The sequence below is a fragment of the Ascaphus truei genome, chromosome 5 (assembly GCF_040206685.1).
Source record: "Ascaphus truei isolate aAscTru1 chromosome 5, aAscTru1.hap1, whole genome shotgun sequence".
Classification (NCBI taxonomy): domain Eukaryota; kingdom Metazoa; phylum Chordata; class Amphibia; order Anura; family Ascaphidae; genus Ascaphus; species Ascaphus truei.
Window position 1 is genome coordinate 42510075 of NC_134487.1, and position 20817 is coordinate 42530891.

Below are 20817 nucleotides of genomic sequence, written 5' to 3' on the forward strand. Positions count from 1 at the left end.
CGCTGTGCTGTTGTATATCTGTGTAGAGGTCCTGTGTGTGTGTGTGTGTATGTATAGAGCTCCAGTGTGTGTGTGTCAGTAGCAGTGTTTATAGGTCTAGCATGTGTGTGTAGAGGTGCTGTATGTAGAGGTGCTGTGTTGTGTATAAAGGTGAGTGTTGTGTGTGTGTATAGAGGTGCTGTGTTGTGTGTAGAGGTGGGCGGGGAGAGAGTGCAAAGTTTAGTAAGTGGCTGCATTTTTTATTGTGGCTGCTTGTGTGTGTGTGTCAGTGTCAGCAGCAGTGTTTATAGGTGTAGCACGTGTGTGTAGCAGCAGAGTTTGTGTGTGTAGAGCTGCTGTGTTGTGTGTGTAGAGGTGCTGTGTTGTGTGTCTAGAGCTTCAGTGTGTGTGTGTGGTGTGCTTGTGTGTGTTGAGCTGCTGTGTGTGTGTGTGTGTGTACACACAGAGGGGGCGGCAGTGTGTGGATATAGAAGATATCTGCAGTGTAAGCGTATATAGAGGTGGTTTCATGTATTTAGCATTTTATTTTAATAAAAAAATCTATTTAACTATACAAAGGTGTCTTATTTATGAAATAAGCCAACATTTAGCCTATAATAGTAATAATCCCCTCAGAACAGGGAATTACTGGCCAATAATGCCCTGGCTGGGTTAAAGTCCCTCGGCTTCGCCTTGGGCCTTCAACTCATCCAGCCAGGGCATTATTGGCCAGTAATGCCCTGTTCTTTGGGGATTATTACTTAATTACATCAAGTAGGCTGTGTTGCAAATAACAACATATTTCTAAGGGTTTGGCAGTTGTTAGAGGATGAAAAGTACGGATTTATAGAAAAATAGCATTGCATACAAACATCGTGACCCATATATCCAACTGAATGAGCCCCAAGGTGGCTTATGATATTGTAGTTCATATTTATTATGCCACAATACACTTTCTGGTGCTACAAAACACTTCACAAGGTGATTAGGGGGAGATTGTTGAAACCACTGGTTACATAGTTACATAGTAAATGAGGTTGAAAAAAAGACATGTCCAACAGGTTCAACCTGTGTTAAATTTAGACAACAGATACTTATCCTATATTTGTATTGACTGTATGTCTTAGTTATTGTATATATTATGTCACTAAGCACTGGCATTTTAGATAGTACTATGAAGTTTAGACACCTGTGCCATACATTGGAGGCACAGGGAGATAAAGTTGCTATCCCAGGGTCTGAGTTAGTGTCTGATTTTGTATGCTGTTCCTTCTTCTGACAGCTGTCTGTTCATATCTATGATTGTAACAAACACAAGCACACCAAAACGTTGGATTGATGTAGTATAAATATTAAGTCATTACATTGACTGGTGTGACTTTATTTTGATGTGCTTGACTTGTGTTTGTTGTATTTTTAGGCTACTTTCACCAGGGTACTCTTTAGAACCCCGCTTTACTTTATTTTGTCTTTATGTAATTGAAGACCAAGTTTTTGGCCCCCTCCTAATTAGCGTTACTCGATATGTTTTTCTAGTATCATATATATAATATATATATATATCTTTTCAGTCTACTGCAGTAATCAACGCCATGTAATGAGAGGACTGATTCTACAATCTAGCAGTAACCAGTGACAGAGGGTCATCCATTTCTCGACCCATCAACACGTCCTCATCCACCGCCGGGCTAACAACAAGTTGAAAGGAAACTGAAACTCAGCTGAGCTCAACCACTACACAGAATGCCTGAGAGAATGTCTCTACGTCAAAAAGGCGCCATTGTGACGTCAGTAACATCAGCTGCCGCCTCTCACGTGACTTTCAGACCACGCCCCCTGCTGTCTGTCAGCTCTCCTCTCCGGTTCCAATGTTCAGTCACTCTCTGCTCGTCCATCGCTCCGTATCTGCCGCTTCAGAATCAGAGCCACCGAAACACAGACACAAACACGCGCAAAAGTAACGAGAAAGTCGCGTGCTGTCTTCCTGAATGCCACGGCGCTGACTTCGGCACGCCTCTCTCCCCCAGCCTGGCTAGGACAGGAGAAAGGTGAAAGTCACACACACAAACACATATGGTCTGTCCACCCGCCACGGATGCACCCGGAGTGGAACGGCCGTTGACGCTGGAACCTCGGCCGTTGGGATTTTGAATTTCAGCCGTTGGGATTCCAACGGTCCAGTGGCCGCCTCGCGCTCCCTCATTTCAAGGGGGATCTGAGCGCAGCAGCAGGGCAGAGCGCCCCCCCCTCACCTATGTCCCGTAAAGCCAGCGATAATGTGGAGTACACCTTGCGGAGCCTGAGCAACCTGATGGGGGAGAAGAAGAAGAGGAGGAAGCAGGACGAGGGAGTCGGAGAGAGGAGCTTGATCGCCGCTGCGGACTCGTGCACCAGCATCAACAGTCAAGGAATAGCAGCAGCGGCGGGTTCCGGACAAGCCCCATCCTCTGCCGGGGACCTGGAGCGGGCGGCCCGCCGGCAGTTTCAGCAGGATGAGACCCCGGCTTTTGTGTATGTGGTGTCGGTGTTCTCTGCCCTGGGGGGTTTTCTGTTCGGCTATGACACGGGGGTGGTGTCGGGGGCCATGCTGCTGTTGAAGAAGGAGATGAACCTGTCGGCGCTGTGGCAGGAGCTGCTGGTCTCCAGCACGGTGGGGGCGGCGGCGGTGTCGGCTCTGGCCGGCGGGGGGCTGAACGGCTTGCTGGGGCGCCGGCCGTGTATTCTGCTGGCCAGCTTCCTCTTCACGGTGGGCGCCGCGGTGCTGGCCGCCGCCCCCGATAAGGAGACGCTGCTCGGGGGACGCGTGGTGGTGGGACTCGGCATCGGTAAGTTGGAGGGGAAGCTGACATCAAACTTACAGGGCGAGATGTCAAGTCACCTGGATCAGGGGGGGGGGGGGGGGGGGGGGGGTTGTGGCTAGGATATGCATCAAAAATGGCATTTTAAATAGAAAAAGTTCAGACTTTTATCCTTAAGGCTCGGTTTAAGTCTATGGGACCACAGATGTTACATGTCACTTAAAGGGGGTCATTCTAAAGTGTCCAGTGGCCGAGGATTACCCCCATCTGGCTTGACTGGGACATCGGCCCCTTAGGCCAATCAATGCTGCTTACCGCTCCCCGAACTGCTTAGAAATGTATATTAACCACTCAAATGAGTTTCTGGCCCGTCCTGCAGCAAAAAAGAGGGTTCAGCACCCAGTTACTCAAATTTACATGTGTATATACATTTTCTGTAGAACTGTTGATATCATACAGTCAAGTCTCATCCTCATGGGAACCTAGTCTTTGTAAAGTAAATCATTTGTCTTTACAGGGCAAGTAGGACTATAGTTTTTGTAAGGATAAAAACAATTGCTTTATCCCTGGCGCATGGGTAACTGGGTAGTGGTTGGTAGCCCTGGCGCGTAGGTGGCTGGGTAGTGGTTGGTAGCCCTGGCGCGTAGGTGGCTGGGGAGTGGTTGGTAGCCCTGGCGCGTAGGTGACTGGGGAGTGGTTGGTAGCCCGGGCGCGTAGGTGACTGGGGAGTGGTTGTTAGCCCTGGCGCGTAGGTGACTGGGGAGTGGTTGTTAGCCCATGCGCGTATTTGACTGGGGAGTGGTTGGTGGCCCTGGCGCGTAGGTGACTGGGGAGTGGTTGGTGGCCCTGGCGCGTAGGTGACTGGGGAGTGGTTGGTGGCCCTGGCGCGTAGGTGACTGGGGAGTGGTTGGTAGCCCTGGCGCGTAGGTGACTGGGGAGTGGTTGGTAGCCCTGGCGCGTAGGTGACTGGGGAGTGGTTGGTAGCCCTGGCGCGTAGGTGACTGGGGAGTGGTTTGTGGCCCTGGCGCGTAGGTGACTGGGGAGTGGTTGGTTGCCCTGGCGCGTAGGTGACTGGGGGAGTGGTTGGTTGCCCTGGCGCGTAGGTGACTGGGGAGTTGTTGGTTGCCCTGGCGCGTGGGTGACTGGGGAGTGGTTGTTAGCCCTGGCGCGTAGGTGACTGGGGAGTGGTTGGTTGCCCTGGCGCGTAGGTGACTTTGGGAGTGGTTGGTTGCCCTGGCGCGTAGGTGACTGGGGGAGTGGTTGGTTGCCCTGGCGCGTAGATGACTGGGGAGTTGTTGGTTGCCCTGGCGCGTGGGTGACTGGGGAGTGGTTGTTAGCCCTGGCGCGTAGGTGACTGGGGAGTGGTTGGTTGCCCTGGCGCGTAGGTGACTTTGGGAGTGGTTGGTTGCCCTGGTGCGTAGGTGACTGGGGGAGTGGTTGGTTGCCCTGGCGCGTAGATGACTGGGGAGTTGTTGGTTGCCCTGGCGCGTGGGTGACTGCGGAGTGGTTGGTTGCCCTGGCGCGTGGGTCCATCACACTTTTTAATCTCTGTCTCCTATTTAATTGCTAGGCACTCTTGCAGTGTAGGAGATAAACATTGCAGCTCAGCTTCTTTGGATGTCATATTTTATAAAGGATTATACAATATTTATGTTCCAAAAAGGTATTAGGGGGAAGCAGTTTTGTAATACACCCATTTTCCTTTATGGCTAAAGAGAAGTGGTATTTTCATAAATAATACAGTAGTGGTGCTCCTAGCATTGCTATCACCTTTAAATCTCACTGTACTTGTTATGGGCTCTGATTAATACTGGTCCTAAAATAGCATTAATTGCTGTGTATTGCCTTTTCTATTGCAATTTGGCTTCATATTTTGGGATTAAAAGGTCAATTAATGGGGAGTGGGGAGGTAAGCTCAAGCTACTGTCTAAGAGACGGTGCCAGGGGTAGAGGAATCTGATAACAAAAACTACACTTGCCTAGGCAAGAAAAGGACCCCTTTAGAACAAGCACTCGTATGGTGATGAACGTAAGTGAATAAAATAACCTTTATTAATATAAGGGTAAAATGGGTGAAGGGATAGACACACAACACTATTAAGAAAAGTATTAAACTAAATACCTCCCAGTCCTATGTACCAGACTGGTTGCAATATGAGTATAAGGAACCTTGTGGAAACTGGCACATGCAAAATAGATGGATAGCTTGTGCCTCAGTGTGGTATGTGTGTTGGAACCAGTCTCGTGTCTGTCAATGATGTACCGGACAGACACCTGTATGTATAACCACGACTGATTGAATTGTTACTCTAAGAGAGTATGCGGTAAAGTTAGTAGTGAGTGATCAGTGCACAATATCTCAAACTCACATACTGAATATTTCCAAAGGTTGGTATACCTAGAAATAGTATCAGCAATATCCCCAGATACCTGCTTACCTGTACTGTACCATTTGTGCTGCTCCCACGGAGGATCCTGAGTAGCAGTCTACAGTGTATTTTGTATTATACATTTGTTTTTCTGCTTCAACATAGGCTTAGGCATTCTATGGCATTAACTAAACACTGTTAGCGTGCCCTGTGGGAGACCTTGTGCATACAGGCATACCCCAGTTTAAGGACACTCACTTTAAGTACACTCGCGAATAAGTACATGTCGCCCAGTAGGCAAACGGTAGCTCACGCATGCGCCTGTCAGCACATCCTGAACAGCAATACCGGCTCCATACCTGTACCGAAGCTGTGCGCAAGCAGAGAGACTATAGAGCCTGTTACACATGCGTTATTTACATCAGTTATGCACATATATGATGATTGCAGTACAGTACATGCATCGATAAGTGGGGAAAAGGCGAGTGCTTCACTTTAAGTACATTTTCACTTTACATACATGCTCCGGTCCCATTGTGTACGTTAATGCGGGGTATGCCTGTACTTAACCCAATAGGGTGTCCAAGGCTCCCAGTTTGAAGCCTTTTTTCCCTAGCTACACAGTAGCTTTAGTGTTCATTTTTATTACCCTGCGTTGCCTTTAAGCACCTTTTTTATTTCATTTAGTTTGTTTACCCTAAAGATTTGAGTACTATTTCTAGGTATACCAACCTTTGGAAATATTCAGTATGTGAGTTTGAGATATTGTGCACTGATCACTCACTACTAACTTTACCGCATACTCTCTTAGAGTAACAATTCAATCAGTCGTGGTTATACATACAGGTGTCTGTCCGGTACATCATTGACAGACACGAGACTGGTTCCAACACACATACCACACTGAGGCACAAGCTATCCATCTATTTTGCATGTGCCAGTTTCCACAAGGTTCCTTATACTCATATTGCAACCAGTCTGGTACATAGGACTGGGAGGTATTTAGTTTAATACTTTTCTTAATAGTGTTGTGTGTCTATCCCTTCACCCATTTTACCCTTATATTAATAAAGGTTATTTTATTCACTTACGTTCATCACCATACGAGTGCTTGTTCTAAAGGGGTCCTTTTCTTGCCTAGGCAAGTGTAGTTTTTGGGATTAAAAGGTGCGGGAGAAAAGTACTCACTTAATTTTAAGAAAGGGAGGACACGTTCGCTACCCCAAACAGTGTTTGTATTTCAGTGTACATACACACAGACAAAGTGACAATTGCAGTAGATTAAATAGACGTGCTGTATACAAAAATAGGGTGAACTTACATAGCTGACACTCGCCCGAAGAGACTCGATGTAAACATAAAGTCTCTTCGGGGGAAGTGGGTCAGCTATGCAAGTTCTCTCTATTTTTGTATACAGCACGTCTATTTAACCTACGGCAATTGTCACTTTGTCTGTGTGTATGTACACTGAAATACAAACACTGTTTGGATTGGTGTCCTCCTTTTCTTAAAATTAAGTGACTGCCCCCCCACACTTCATCTTTCAATATCTAGGCTTTGGGTTCTCTGAAGGAAGTTGAGACTTTACCAGTCTTTCGCTTACATGCACCACAGTATTCTTTATATATACAGTATATCTCTCTCTATCTCTATCTCTGAGTTTTAAATATCAACGTGTCAGTGCGCTTATTCAATTACGTTCTTCATATTTAGGGATGTCACATCAGCAAATAGTTGGGCCCCCATGTAAGTGATTGTTTAATTCAGGTTTTTTTTTCTATTGCTTCATTACAAATAATAGTGTTCTGTTTCTCCATAATAGTATTTTAGTTGCCTTCAGAAATGGATCAATTTATAAAACAGTTAAGTTTTTGTTGTAAATAACTTTAACACGGCAAACTTGTTTTAGGTGTTTAGCTTCAGCGTTGCATTAAAAGCGCCAAAAGACGTTTAACTGGAAACTGGTTTGTGCTGCTCGACCATCCTTTTTATGGTTTCAAATCATGGCCATAGTTAAAAGGAGTAAGCGTCAAGTCCAGCTTTTTCCTCGTTTCACAAGGATTGTTATCTCCAAGATGTACAAAAGCTGCTGTCTGTGCAAGTATTGGATGTCTGTATGTGTGTCTGCTTTCTACAGGGCACAAAGTGATCTTGGCTGGAGGTGGAAATGCCATTGAAAAGTAGTACAGTATTTGAGTGCTTGACTGCTGGGGAGCACAATCCTAGTCAAGTCAATGGGAATTCAGTTGTGCTAAAGCTTGTCACCAATTAGTGAATCTGGGCAAAGTGAGTAATTGTGCGGATGTGTTTAATGTAGATGAATTGCGATCACTGAAATAAATAAAAAAACAAACGTGCATATTTTACTTTGTTGCCATAGTAACTGAAAAATCTCTTCTGTTGGGATTGTTTGTGAATCTTAGAATCTGCAGGTAATTTGTAAATACACGGTTTCCCCTTTTATTTGTAATGTTGAGATGTAGAGCTGCAGCTGGACCTGGACACCTTGTGTGAGGAGCGGACATTGTTTTAAATCAACCACAAGCGAAAGAATAGCACCTTTTTCAAGTTTTAGTGAATCATGTATGTGACTGGCTCTTATAGAGAATATATAACCATACTTTTCAAGCTAATGGAGATGCAGCAAGGTGTCCGTGAGGGGAGTTTTTTTCTGAAGGGACCGTGCCAGAAATATTTAATCAACCTTAAACTAACAGTTTTTTGTCCATTTACATCATATTTAACTTACCTTATTATCAGGGTGCACTGAATTGAAGCATATCAGCTATTTATGTATTTCTGGTTGACTAATGAAAGCTTTGTATAAAAAATATAAACAATGGACAGAACGATTACAATTCACGTCTAGTTTTCAAGACCCACAGTCATCATCACTAAAATAAAAAAATTAAAAAACTGTAAAAACCTGTCAACTTGTGCTTACCATGAAAAAGTGAAGTTAAAGCAGCTTTTCAAGCAATATCCTACATGTATTTTTTTTTTTTTTCATAAATCAGTTCTGTACTATGAGAAAATACTTGTAGCATTTTATTTTTTTTAAATGTTTTTTAAAGACATTTTTTTTAATGTTTCTATTGTAGGAAGCATTTCCAAATTGACAGCCCCCTTCCTCTTCTGATAGGCTCTGGCTCTTGAGCCCCGCCCTCTCTCTAGCAGTGCACCAATTGTATCTAGTAACTGCTCAGTCAATCATTGTCATGGGAGACCAATGCTTTTAACACCAAAACCTGGATCCTTTGATTAAGCAAAGAAAGAGATAAAATAAATTGTGATTTATTTACAGAAAGAACATACACAGCTTGATTTACAATTACAACGAAAAATACACTTACTAGTTACACTGTTGAGCCTGGTTACAGGATGGATTTTTCACTGCATGATGATTCTTGTTACATGATGGAACTCTCTTCCCATGGGCTGCAGGGTTTTTTATGCACTAAACAGGCCTATACTTAACCCATGCAGCCAATCAACCCCGTGGAAATAATTCCTTCCCCTTATCACGGAATTGCCATTACTTTGCAAACCTGGCAGAGCAGCTTCTCAGTCTGCTCTGGCATGTGCCAACTTTGCACCTTGGCTGCTTAGCATATGAAACCCGTCCCCTCTACCTGGCGCCGCTCAGTCTGGGCAGAGTAGCCATTCACCAGGGTGGCTTTGAAATTATCTTCCTTGCTAACAAAAGGTTTAATACCGCCATCGTACCCTATCCTTGGTGGGTGTCACGGACGTCCTTCGATCGATAGGATCGTTTTGAATGTAGTGTCTTATGATTCTCATTGTGATACAATTTTTTGTGGTAACTTTTGTTTTATATTATAAAGATATATGTATTAATTTCGGTTTTCTGGTTCTCCTTTTCATGCACTCCTATTTTTGTGTCTATATGTGCTGAGCTTTAAGAGTATGCATTTTTACACTTAATGTGTTTTAATATCTGCTAAATATTAACCATTAAACATAACACTGTGCTTAGTACACTTGTCCTAGGATGGACTACCTCCTTAAAGATAACATTGCCATCACCGAGTTAATTGGATGAATGCATGAATAGGTGGTAAACATTTGTGTTCTGTTTGTAGTGAATTTGTGTCCTAGTTTAGCCTTGGGAAGCCAGTTGGTGATGCAACAAAATATGAAGTCCTCTGTTAACTCGCAATAGTGAAGAGGGTCCAATGCTTCTTCACCACCTGCAGTGTTTCACAGAAGTCCTTATGTGGCTGTACCATTGTCTCAATAGTATTCACCATGTCAAACCAATTGTGGAAACTACATAATAAAAATCTAGGGAATAGTAATGACAAACGAAGACTATAAAAATGTATTAAAATACATGCACCTGTGGCAGCTATGGATTGGTTTATGACACTGTTGTTTTTAAAATGTAATTCCAAGGTTATAAATGATTTGTGTGAGACCTGTCCTATAAAATAGCAAAATACTGTGGCACACCAGTCTTACAAAAATAAGATGTTCTATTTATAGCAAATATATTGATTGAAGATTTTCCTGAGAATATTATAACCTCCACCAGTGGCCAGAGACTCAACAGTGACTACCTCCAAAATAAGGGTACTTGGGGAAGTGTGGGGAAACCGCAATGTCCCAGCCAAAGAGGTTACTTGTCCCGTTTACTCCTCTCAATCAATAAACTTTTTTAACAAATTTGATGTCTTAGCCCGTTCAGTGCACTGTGTTCCTCCTCACTTTGGTGGTCATATTTTTATACAATTGACATAAGAATTTATATATTTCTTGCCACTTTATGGATGCTAAAAGTTATTAGGCTACATTGTATGACCCATCACAATTTTTACATGGAAAACATCCTTTCTTTTGTGAGAATAGATTCCCAATCAGTCTGTATTTGTACACGTGGTCTGCTTGTACCAATAAATCCTGTAGATCTTTTTCTTATAAATCAACAATGCAGTATTTCTGATAAAAGGTGGTAGAAATAGCTCCATTCTCTAGCATAACCGTGCAGAAAATTAATCTGATGTACTAATCTCTGGATTAAACACCATTTTTGGGGTCAACCGTATTTACAAAAGCGAATTTAAGAATGGTATTCGAGCCACGCCATAAATATAATCTGTATAGTGACAATAACAGGCAAGGTGAGCGAGCGAAGATATTAACTAGACTTTGTGTACACTTAGTTTTTTTTGGGGGGGGGTCTATTTGTGTTTGTTTTCTCTCTCTACGGGCCACTCACCTTGACAGAATCTGATAAAAATTTGACTACGTTTCTGCCATCCTAAGTTAGATATAGTGGTATAGCTATAGCTCGGGCAAAGCTCGGGGGCACACTCGCATAGTTGTCCCTGACTGCGAATGTGTGATCGGCACACGCAGGAGCAGCCAGCAAAATGTTGCCGGGGGGGGTCCGCACATGTCTCGCTGCACAACTGCTTAGATATCCCAGAAGTTTAAACCAAATTGGTGCAGACCCCCATCCTGGAATTCATTTTTTTTTTAAACTTTTTTTTTTATATGTTGATGTGCTAATCTCATCGACCAGATTCTTGATACAAAACGTTAAATGTATTATTTTGCAACTTGTCTTACATTTTCAGACAATATGCTTGACTCGTTTCAGAGAAATTAAATATTGGAACCACGGTAACCATGTACAACAACCTGTAGATTTACTTTGACATCTATGTGGCAGTGATAATTATTCGCTGTGCAATAGGTTTTTGGTTTTGCACGGTATCCAAGATGTCCATATACATCATATTTCTTGAACAACTTCTTGCAACATCATACTTTTGTTAAACCTTTGGAAAGCTTGTGACGAATGAGATTGTCCTGGTGACATGTCGGTGTCTTGCAGTTTGATATTACTGTATATTAAACCATTTTTTTTTTTCAAGTTGCAATAATCTGACGTGGAATTCAGTACATTTTTGTTTGACTTAAAGGCATTGCTTGATCGTTGTGACAGACAATATCGGGCCTTTCTGGTCAACTCTGTTGCCTCAACTGTAAATTGAAACATGACTTATTTATAGGCTTGTATAATACCGCACAATAGTGAGACATTTTCCAGACAACTGTTTTTAACTGAAGTTTGACTAAGACCATTTAATGACAAAATTCACAAATTGATGGAGTTTCAAAGTATTTAATTGTCTTGAGAATCTTTGTCCTTTTAGGTTTAATCGTTCCTCCCACAATGCAGTATAAAATATAGTGTTTTCCGAGTAATTCCCCAAAATGATTTTATCTTCCAACTAACCCATGTAAAGATCTGTGTATGATTGTGCAGCAAGGCTCCCCATGGTGGTAGCTTGAATTTGCAAAAAAAATCTGTTTCTCAACATTTGTTTCAAGAATAACTTGTAGAGGACATCAAATACTCAGGGAAATGTACCTGTGTTCTTTAGCTTAATAATATCTGCACTCATTTGAAATGATTGGGGACAAGGAGGAGATACCCACAGAAACCAATGTACAATTATGTGATGCAAAATTCAAAGATTTAAGTCTTGAGAAAAAAATGATTTGTATCACATAGGAAGGAATCTTAAGAATATGTTGCAGAAAAAAAAATCTGTGATTTGCGCAATAGGGTGCATAACAGAATCAATTACTGATATAATCGGTTTATAAGGGGGATGGATGGGAGGCCTATGACATGCAACCCTGAGAAAATTGAAAATTGAAATATCCTTACTGATCCAGTCTGTGAATTGACTGTATAACTCTGTTCTTTTAATGTAACATGTATTGTTGCAACTCTGTGCCCAGGATATACTGTACTTGAAAACAAGAGGTAACTCAATGTGGTAACATTTTTTTATAAATAAAATTAAAATATAAATGAAATTAAATCATTGGCACTTGATACTTTTTAAAGTAGAATCATACTGTAGTGGTAAAGGCATTCCTTATGCCAGGCCTATTGTCTCGATCTTCGGTTTGATAATAGACTAATCATTATTTGAAGTATGCAATGCTTGTTTCTCAATACGAGACATTGTGTCACGGGAACGTTGGAACTTGGGAGTGTGTGTTCTATTTCAGCATATGAAATACCGACTCTATAGACACCTGTTTACATCGGCGATGGGATGATATTGTATTTTGTATACATTGGAATTATTTTTGTGAGCTGGTATAGCCCTTTTTTTAAAATTCAGTTTCACATCCTTATTGGGTAACCTATGGGATTGTCTGTATTGGTCTTGGGGTCTCAATAGGACTGGGCTGTGACTGCATGCTAGAGAACACAAGATGACCGTTTGATATTCCTCGTGAGTATGGCTATATTATAATAGGAAAGAGAAGATGCTGGTAAATGCTGACTTCTGAATTACAAATTGTGTTGTTTTTTATCTCCTTAAGTGTAATCTGCTATATTTTGTGAGCATTTTCCCTTTAAAAATGTGATTCCAAAGTGTAAACTTCCAGAACTTACAGAAGAAAACCATTTAGAACTAAATAAGGATATAACACGGGAAGAACTTCTAGAAGCCATTGCTCAATTAAAAGCTAGTAAAACGCCGGGCCCGGATGGCTTTTCAAACCAGTACTACAAAAAAATTAAGAAGGTATTAGCCCCATATATGCTGGATATGTTAAATTCGTTTCTAGGGGGAGCAGATATTCTGACAACAATGTCTAAAGCAAATCTGGCAATCATACACAAGGAAGGGAGAGACCCATTACAATGCGGTAACTATCGCCCCATAGCCCTCCTTAATTCGGATCTAAAACTCTTTACCAAAATCTTGGCAAACCGACTCACCCCAATATTGCCCAGTCTAATTCATATAGATCAAGTCGGGTTTGTCTCGGGAAGACAGGCCTCTGATTATACTAGGAAAATTATCAACCTTATAGACCATGTACACCTCTCAAATATGAAGGCTATCCTGTTGAGCCTAGATGCAGAGAAAGCATTTGACAGGATACAGCGGGATTTTTTAGATCAAACTTTGATCAAATTCGGATTTAGGGGCCAATACTTAGAGGGGATCAGAGCCCTATACAAAACTCCCACAGCAGTCGTGAAACTCCCAGGAGGAGACTCAAGCCCCATAAAAATCACTAATGGTACCCGACAAGGATGCCCCTTATCTCCGCTTCTATTCGCCCTCTCCATAGAACCCCTGGCAGCAACAATTAGGGACGAAAGGAATATCAAAGGTATCGAAATTGGAGAGACAATTTACAAAATATCCCTGTTTGCCGACGACATTATCCTAACCCTGTCCAATCCACTGACGTCCCTCCCAAACTTACAATCCCAATTAGACCAATTTAGTAAAATTTCGGGATATAAAATTAACACGGACAAGTCGGGGGCACTGAACCTTTCATTAACAGCACCAGAATTTAAGTTGTTACAGGCAAACTTTAATTATAAATGGAGCTCGATAAAAATTCAATATCTGGGAATACAGATAACGAGCTCTTTTAAGTCCCTATACCAACACAATTATCCCCCTCTCTTTGAAAAGATCTTCAGAGCTGGAACGAATATCAGATCTCTTGGCTAGGAAGAATAGCAACAGTTAAAATGAATATCCTGCCAAGACTCCTATATTTCCAGACGCTTCCAATAGACATTCCATTAGCAGAACTTAAAAATATCCAGAATAGAATTTTTCAATTCATCTGGAAAAACAAAAGACCAAGGGTTGCTAGAACAATTTTGATAGCTCCAAAAGATTGCGGAGGTCTGGGAGTCCTGGATATCACTAAATACTATTTGGCGGCCCAACTAAAACAAGTAATGTGGAACGACCCAACTACAAGTTGCTGGCTGGGGATTGAGTCTACCTATGCAGGACCCCCCTCTCTGCCGGCAACCCTTTGGACCGGGGGAGGGAGGGAGAGCCTAGCAGATAAATTAAAACTGGGAGCAATGAGGTGTACATGGAGGATATGGTCAAGAAATAAGGAGAAATATAATTTGGCATCGTCCCCCACTCTAATGACCCCCATATTTAGCAATCCCAGGCTGCCTCCCAAAGGGACTTAGTAAATATAAAGAGCTAAGGTTGGTAATGGCTGACGACTATGTATCCAAAAATAAGATTCTTGCACTCCCAGAGTTGGAGAAAAAGCATAAAATTACAAATTTACCGGTGTTTGGTTATCTACAAATTCGACATTACCTACAAACAGTCTCAAAAGACACAGCGTTTGCTGCTATGACAAAGTTTGAGAGATTATGCAGAAGAGGCTATTATTGCAAAGGTCTGATTTCTGAGGTATATCTGGGCCTGGCGTCAACTGGGGCACAATCTAAGCATAGCTACATGCTAAAATGGGCAGAAGACATAAACCTAGAATTAGACAGAGATGACTGGGAGGATATCTGGGAAGCGGCCTCTAAAACATCAATCTGCACAACTACAGGCATACCCCACATTAACGTACCAATGGGACCGGAGCATGTATGTAAAGCGAAAATGTACTTAACGTGAAGCACTACCTTTTCCCCACTTATCGATGCATGTACTGTACTGCAATCGTCATATACGTGCATAACTGATGTAAATAACGCATTTGTAACAGGCTCTATAGTCTCCCCGCTTGTGCACAGCTTCGGTACATGTAGGGAGCCGGTATTGCTGTTCAGGACGTGCTGACAGGCGCATGCGCAAGCTGCCGTTTGCCTATTGGGCGATATGTGCTTACTCGCGAGTGTACTTAAAGTGAGTGTCCTTAAACCGGGGTATGCCTGTATAAAAGAAAACATATACAAAATTCTGTTTCATTGGTACCTAACCCCAAATAGGTTGAGCCAGATTTTCCCCGGGTCCTCAGATTTGTGTTGGAGAGGATGTGGGCAAAAAGGAGACATGGCTCATATCTGGTGGAATTGCCCAAAAATTCAGGGGTTCTGGATCATGATACAAACAATGATACGAGAGCTCCTGGGGCTAGAGTTAGAGGTGGACCCACTGGTCCTGGTGCTGGCTAAACCAATAGAGGATCTACAACCCCAAGAGAACAAAATGATCAGCCACGTCCTCACTGCAGCTCGCTGCTCGGTAGCCGCGGCATGGAAAAAAATAAACACCCCTCCAAGCAGACAGTACTGAGACGTTTAAGGGAAATAAGACTAATGGAACTACTCTCGGCACAGCTGAGTCAAAAGGTTGATAAATTCCATAAGGTTTGGTCAGTATGGCCAGACAACTAACAATAAAACATAGGGACCATAAAAGACTGGAGTTAATAGGCCACCCCCCCCCTCTTCTCATTTCCCCTCCCTCCCTCTTCTTTCTTGCTTTTTTCTTCACTATCCTTGATTTTCTCAGAGAGATGCCCGGAAGCGGCTGCTTCCTCAATAGGTTGTTAAAATTAAAAAAAAAAAATATATATATATATATATATATATATATATATATATATAACAAATGTTTTGTAGAATTCAACGGATGTTAGCTAATTTATAAGAAAAGAAGACAAGAGTATTATTTATGTTATAATATAATGTTTAATATTTTTTCTTTTTATACACTGTGAAGTTGTAACAGATGTATGTTAAAATCTGTTATTTGATGTCATTCTCTCAAAAAAAAAAAAAAAAAAAAAATGTGTTTCCAAGACCTTGTATATTGATCACTTTGCTTTCTATAATGGCTTGCTATATTTGCGGTTCTGAATGAAGACTGATGGCAAATTATTTGCATGGGTTTTTTTTACCTGCACACTTTTGAATAAACATGCCCAATATTAGATGCAGATTCATGGTTTTCCAATACATTTATTTTTTTATTTTTGTAAGACTGGTGTGTCACAGTATTTTGCTGTTTTTATGACTTTAACACAGATGTGGGGTTTATCTGTATTGCATCCAGCCGGTGGTCGGTAGTAATCTTCAACAGTCTGGCATGTGGTCTTAATCCATTTTTGGCCTAGGGTACATCTACCAATTTTGACTTTTTGGTATATTTTACTGTAATTCCATAGTGACTGTAATGGTACACTCCCACAGAGACCAACAATATTTAAAGAGACGTGTGTAATAACCATAGATTCTATTATAGATATAGGTGTATCTGTTAGTTAAAAGTGTTAACTAACCACTTTGCCAAGAAAATCAATTAGACGAAGGCTACAAAACCCTTTCTAACCATTTAGTTACCATTGTATAATTATATACTTACAAAATGATTTAGAATAGTTTTGTAATTTTGTGTTTTTCCAGAGAAAAGGTGTCCGTCATCAACATTTCATCTATTAAACATTCTCCCTTTGGGGACTGTCAAGTAGCTAGGTCAGTGTTTTTCAACCAGAGTTCCTAGGAACCCTTGGGTTCCTTGTGGATTCCTAAAGGGTTCCCTGTAATTTTGTGGTCATTTGGAAGTTGTATCAAATACAGAAGAATGTACAATGCATCTGATCTCAGACTCGCTGTTAGAAACCACTGAGCAAGGTGATTGTCGTAAAAATCAGGCCACAAAGTATTTTTAGATTTTAATCGGATGGTAACTGTAAACACAGTAATCTGAAAAGTAAATTTGACTACCCTTACCTCTCCCTTAACATTGTTCATTTTTCAGAAATTGAATCAACATCATAAATCTGATTACCATGTCACTGCGGTGAAACAAGCATCTGTTTTAGCTGTCACTACTAGGGATGTACCGATTACCCGGTACCCAGCGTTACCCGGCACATTTCCTGGACCCGGCAACTGGGAAGTGGGCTCGGCGCCGGGTAATACCAGGGTAGCTGAAAATCTTATTACTTACCTTTCAGCCGGCGTGGGACAGCACAGCAGGATTCAATAGCGGAGGAGGAGCGGGTGGAGCAGAGTTGGGGGGAGCGGAAATGGTGCACTGCAGAGGTGGAGTGGAGGAGGAGCGGAGGTCGGGAGGGAGCGGAAGAGGTGCGGAGATAGAGCGGAGGTCGGCCGGGTGCGGAGTTGGGGCGGGCGGGAGCAGGGGTCGGTAGGGGGGAGCGGGAGCGAAGGTCGGGGCTTGCGGGAGCGGTGTTGGGGCGGGAGCAGAAAAGGAGCGGAGGTCGGGTGGGTGCGTAGTTGGGGCGAGCGGGAGCAGAAGAGGAGCGGAGGTCGGGTGGGTGCGGAGTTGGGGCGGGCGGAAGCGTAGTTGGGTCGGGAGCAGAAGAGGAGTGCAGGTCGGGTGGGTGCGGAGTTGGGGCGGGCGGGAGCAGAAGCGTAGTTGGGGCGGGAGTAGAAGAGGAGCGGAGGTCAGGTGGAAGAGGAGCAGAGTTGCGGATGTGGGGCGGCCAGGTACCCGGCCGGGTAGAACCATTGATTTTGGCCAGGGTACCCGTTACTCGTTTTTTTTTTTTTAAATCACTACACGGTACAACACTAGTCACTACCATTAGTTCTCTGGTGGGCCTAGGGTTGGGCAATATACCAGTACTATAGTAATATCGCGTTAATAAAATGTTTTTCACAGCTGCCAGACTCGGACATGCTACTCTCACTCCCTCCCCCCCTGGCCGGCTGTACTTCTAACTGCAGGGAGGGAAGGGCAGCGTCTGGAAGCTCCATGTTAGATAAGGCACACAGTATGAAAGGTCACAACCCTTCTCCTCACTAGCTCTCTGAACACCTTCCTCCCCCTTGGGAACTCTTAACCCCATTTGTTACCCTCCCTCTTGGATTCTTAACCCCTGCCTCAATGAAACTTTTAACCTCGCCCACCTCTCTCTCTCTCTCTCTCTCTCTCTCTCTCTCTCTCTCTCTCTCTCTCTCTCTCTCTCTCTCTCTCTCTCTCTCTCTCTCTCTCTCTCTCTCTCTCTCTCTCTCTCACCTACCAACCTTCTCTTTTCATCCACTTTCTCCACCCCCCAACCTACCCACATTCTCTTATGCCCTCCCACCCACTTTATACTTCCACCTTCTCCTCCTACCCCACCTTCTCCTCCCACCTTCTCCTTCTCCCCCCCACCTTCTCCTCCCCCACCTTCTCCTCCTCTTCCCCCCCACCTTCTCCTCCTCTTCCCCCCCACCTTCTCCTCTTCCCCCCCACCTTCGCCTCCTCTTCCCCCCACCTTCTCCTCCTCCTCCCCCCCACCTTCTCCTCCTCTTCCTCCTCCCCCCCACCTTCTCCCCCTCCCCCCACCTTCTCCCCCTCCCCCCACCTTCTCCCCCTCCCCCCACCTTCTCCCCCTCCCCCCACCTTCTCCCCCTCCCCCCACCTTCTCCCCCTCCCCCCACCTTCTCCTTCTCCCCCCACCTCCTCCTCCCCCCTCCTCCCCCCTCCTCCCACCTTCTCCTCCTCCCCCCCCACCTTCTCCTCCCCCCCACCTTCTCCTCCTCTTCCCCCCCACCTTCTCCTCCTCTTCCCCCCCACCTTCTCCTCCTCTTCCCCCCCACCTTCTCCTCCTCTTCCCCCCCACCTTCTCCTCCTCTTCCCCCCACCTTCTCCTCCTCTTCCCCCCACCTTCTCCTCCTCTTCCCCCCACCTTCTCCTCCTCCTCCTCCTCCCCCCACCTTCTCTTCCTCCTCCCCCTCCACCTTCTCTTCCTCCTCCCCCCCACCTTCTCTTCCTCCTCCCCCCCACCTTCTCTTCCTCCTCCCCCCCACCTTCTCTTCCTCCTCCCCCCCACCTTCTCTTCCTCCTCCCTCCCACCTTCTCTTCCTCCTCCCCCCCACCTTCTCTTCCTCCTCCCCCCCACCTTCTCTTCCTCCTCCCCCCCCACCTTCTCTTCCTCCTCCCCTCCCACCTTCTCTTCCTCCTCCCCCCCCACCTTCTCTTCTTCCTCCCCCCCCACACCTTCTCTTCCTCCTCGTCCCCCCCACCTTCTCTTCCTCCTCGTCCCCCCCACCTCCTCCGCCCCATATCTATTAAACACTGAAGAGTTAATCGCTTAATTTCCAAATCCTTACCATTTTTGCATTTCACTTACAGTACACTGCTTCCACCCCCTGAATTCATTCACTTCTCATCCCATCACTCACCCTTAGATACCACCTCCATTTCAAAACACATTTAATTTAGAACATGTTACAAACCTAAAATTATATATTTTTTCGACAATTCTTGTATATTTTTAACATGTTCTAAAGTTAAATGTGGGGGTATCTATGGGGGAGATGTGATGAGTAGTACGAGTGAGGGGGATTTTAGGGTGATGGGAGCATGTAGGTGAGGAAATGTGAAGTACAGACATGGGTTTGGAAATGAAGGGCCCTTTGTTCTAGTAAATCTAAAGAAGATTTATTTAAAGAGCACTTTTTATTTAGATTTAGTGGAACATTTTTGACTTATTTTAACATTTATCGCAATATATATCGTTATTGCGATGTATTATCTTGGGAGTTTAGTAATCACCCAACCCTAGGCGGGACTGTGCATTTAAGAAACAACCTAAAATAAAAAAATGTATGCCTTTTCATCTGTGCCATGTAAAATAAACCTTTTTGATGCAACATTGAGTTACTCAAATAAAGATGTTTGTTTTGGAATGTTAAATTACTCAACCATTGGTGGGATCCTGATTGTCCTGATTCTCGTCACCACTGTGACTGAAAACCGGTTCTTAGCTTCTTTATGTAAAAATACACAGAAGTGACTACAGTATAATTAATAGAGGTTTAGTATTTAATATTTAAAGCTTTTCTAAATGTTATATACATGTTGCTTATAATGGTAACGTGCACTGAATGTGTCAAGCTGCCTTGATGTACAGCTTCCTTTGGTGCTGCACAACCCATAACGATGACATGAGGAATTGCGTAGTGGGAGGTAAGGCGGCAGGCTGAGTACATTAACCTACTGTAGTGCAGCTCTGACCTTGTCAGGTACAGCTAAAGTAGCAGTTTGCCAGCATTTGTATTTTTTATTTTCTAACCTGACCTGGGTGAGCACCCATACTCCCCAGTTTCTCCGTTCTGCGTTTTTATTATGCAAAAATAATAACACGATAAAATAGATCTGTTTTGTTTGTGCCTCCTTTACACTCCAATTCTATGTTTAGCTGGAAAATCAAATTTCTGAGTTTTGTCATAGACGTGAAGTGATCAGTCATATCTTGGTAAAACTGGCAGTATGCAAACTTAAAAAACGAATTACTTTGGATCCGGTTGCCACTACAGTATGCTGCAACGGTGCTTAAATTCAAATATGCTCTGCTGCTTAACTTCCTGATTGCTGACGGAGTGATCGCCACTTGTAAAATAATGTGATTGAGCAGATTTTCCTTAAGTGTCCAGTTATTGGGTGTCCAAAACATTCCAGTTCAACCTCCCCATATTGTTGCTAAATGCCATTGCCTGGTTAAGTTTCACAGAATAAATCGTTTTTTGACGAAGTATGTTACGAAACGTGTCGTGGTCACGTAAGGCTGTCTCAGCGCTTGCCCGTTGGCTGAGAATAGTTACCAGGAAGTTCAAGCGGTGATTCTGTCTGCCCTTGGAGAAGCTGCAATCTGGACTGTTTTTATAGCAGCTCCCTCGGTGCCCCGCTTGCCACTTCATGGTTAGTATTGTCCTCCCCCTCTGTGGCCTTTTTTAAATTTGAATTTCATGGTTTCCTTGGTTTCATGAGTATTGTGGTGTTTTTGTATTGATCCTTGTTGTTACTTTATTAGGTAGACACTATTCATGGCATTGCACTTTATATGCACTTCACTTGTGTATTTATTTTGTATTCATTACACTCTAGTAATTGTGCTATCTTACTTGCCATTTGGAGTACTTTCAC

The 20817-nt window shown here is 43.5% G+C and overlaps 1 protein-coding gene across 1 annotated transcript in view; it reads left to right on the forward strand.

The window, feature by feature from the left end:
• The first annotated feature begins 1805 nt into the window (after positions 1-1805).
• SLC2A13 (solute carrier family 2 member 13) overlaps positions 1806-20817 on the forward strand; it is a 467906-nt gene continuing 448894 nt past the window's right edge. Inside the window, exon 1 of the mRNA XM_075599766.1 lies at positions 1806-2804. Within this exon, the coding sequence (XP_075455881.1) occupies positions 2234-2804 (571 nt within the window). The 5' untranslated portion in view covers positions 1806-2233. The remainder of the gene's footprint in view (positions 2805-20817) is intronic.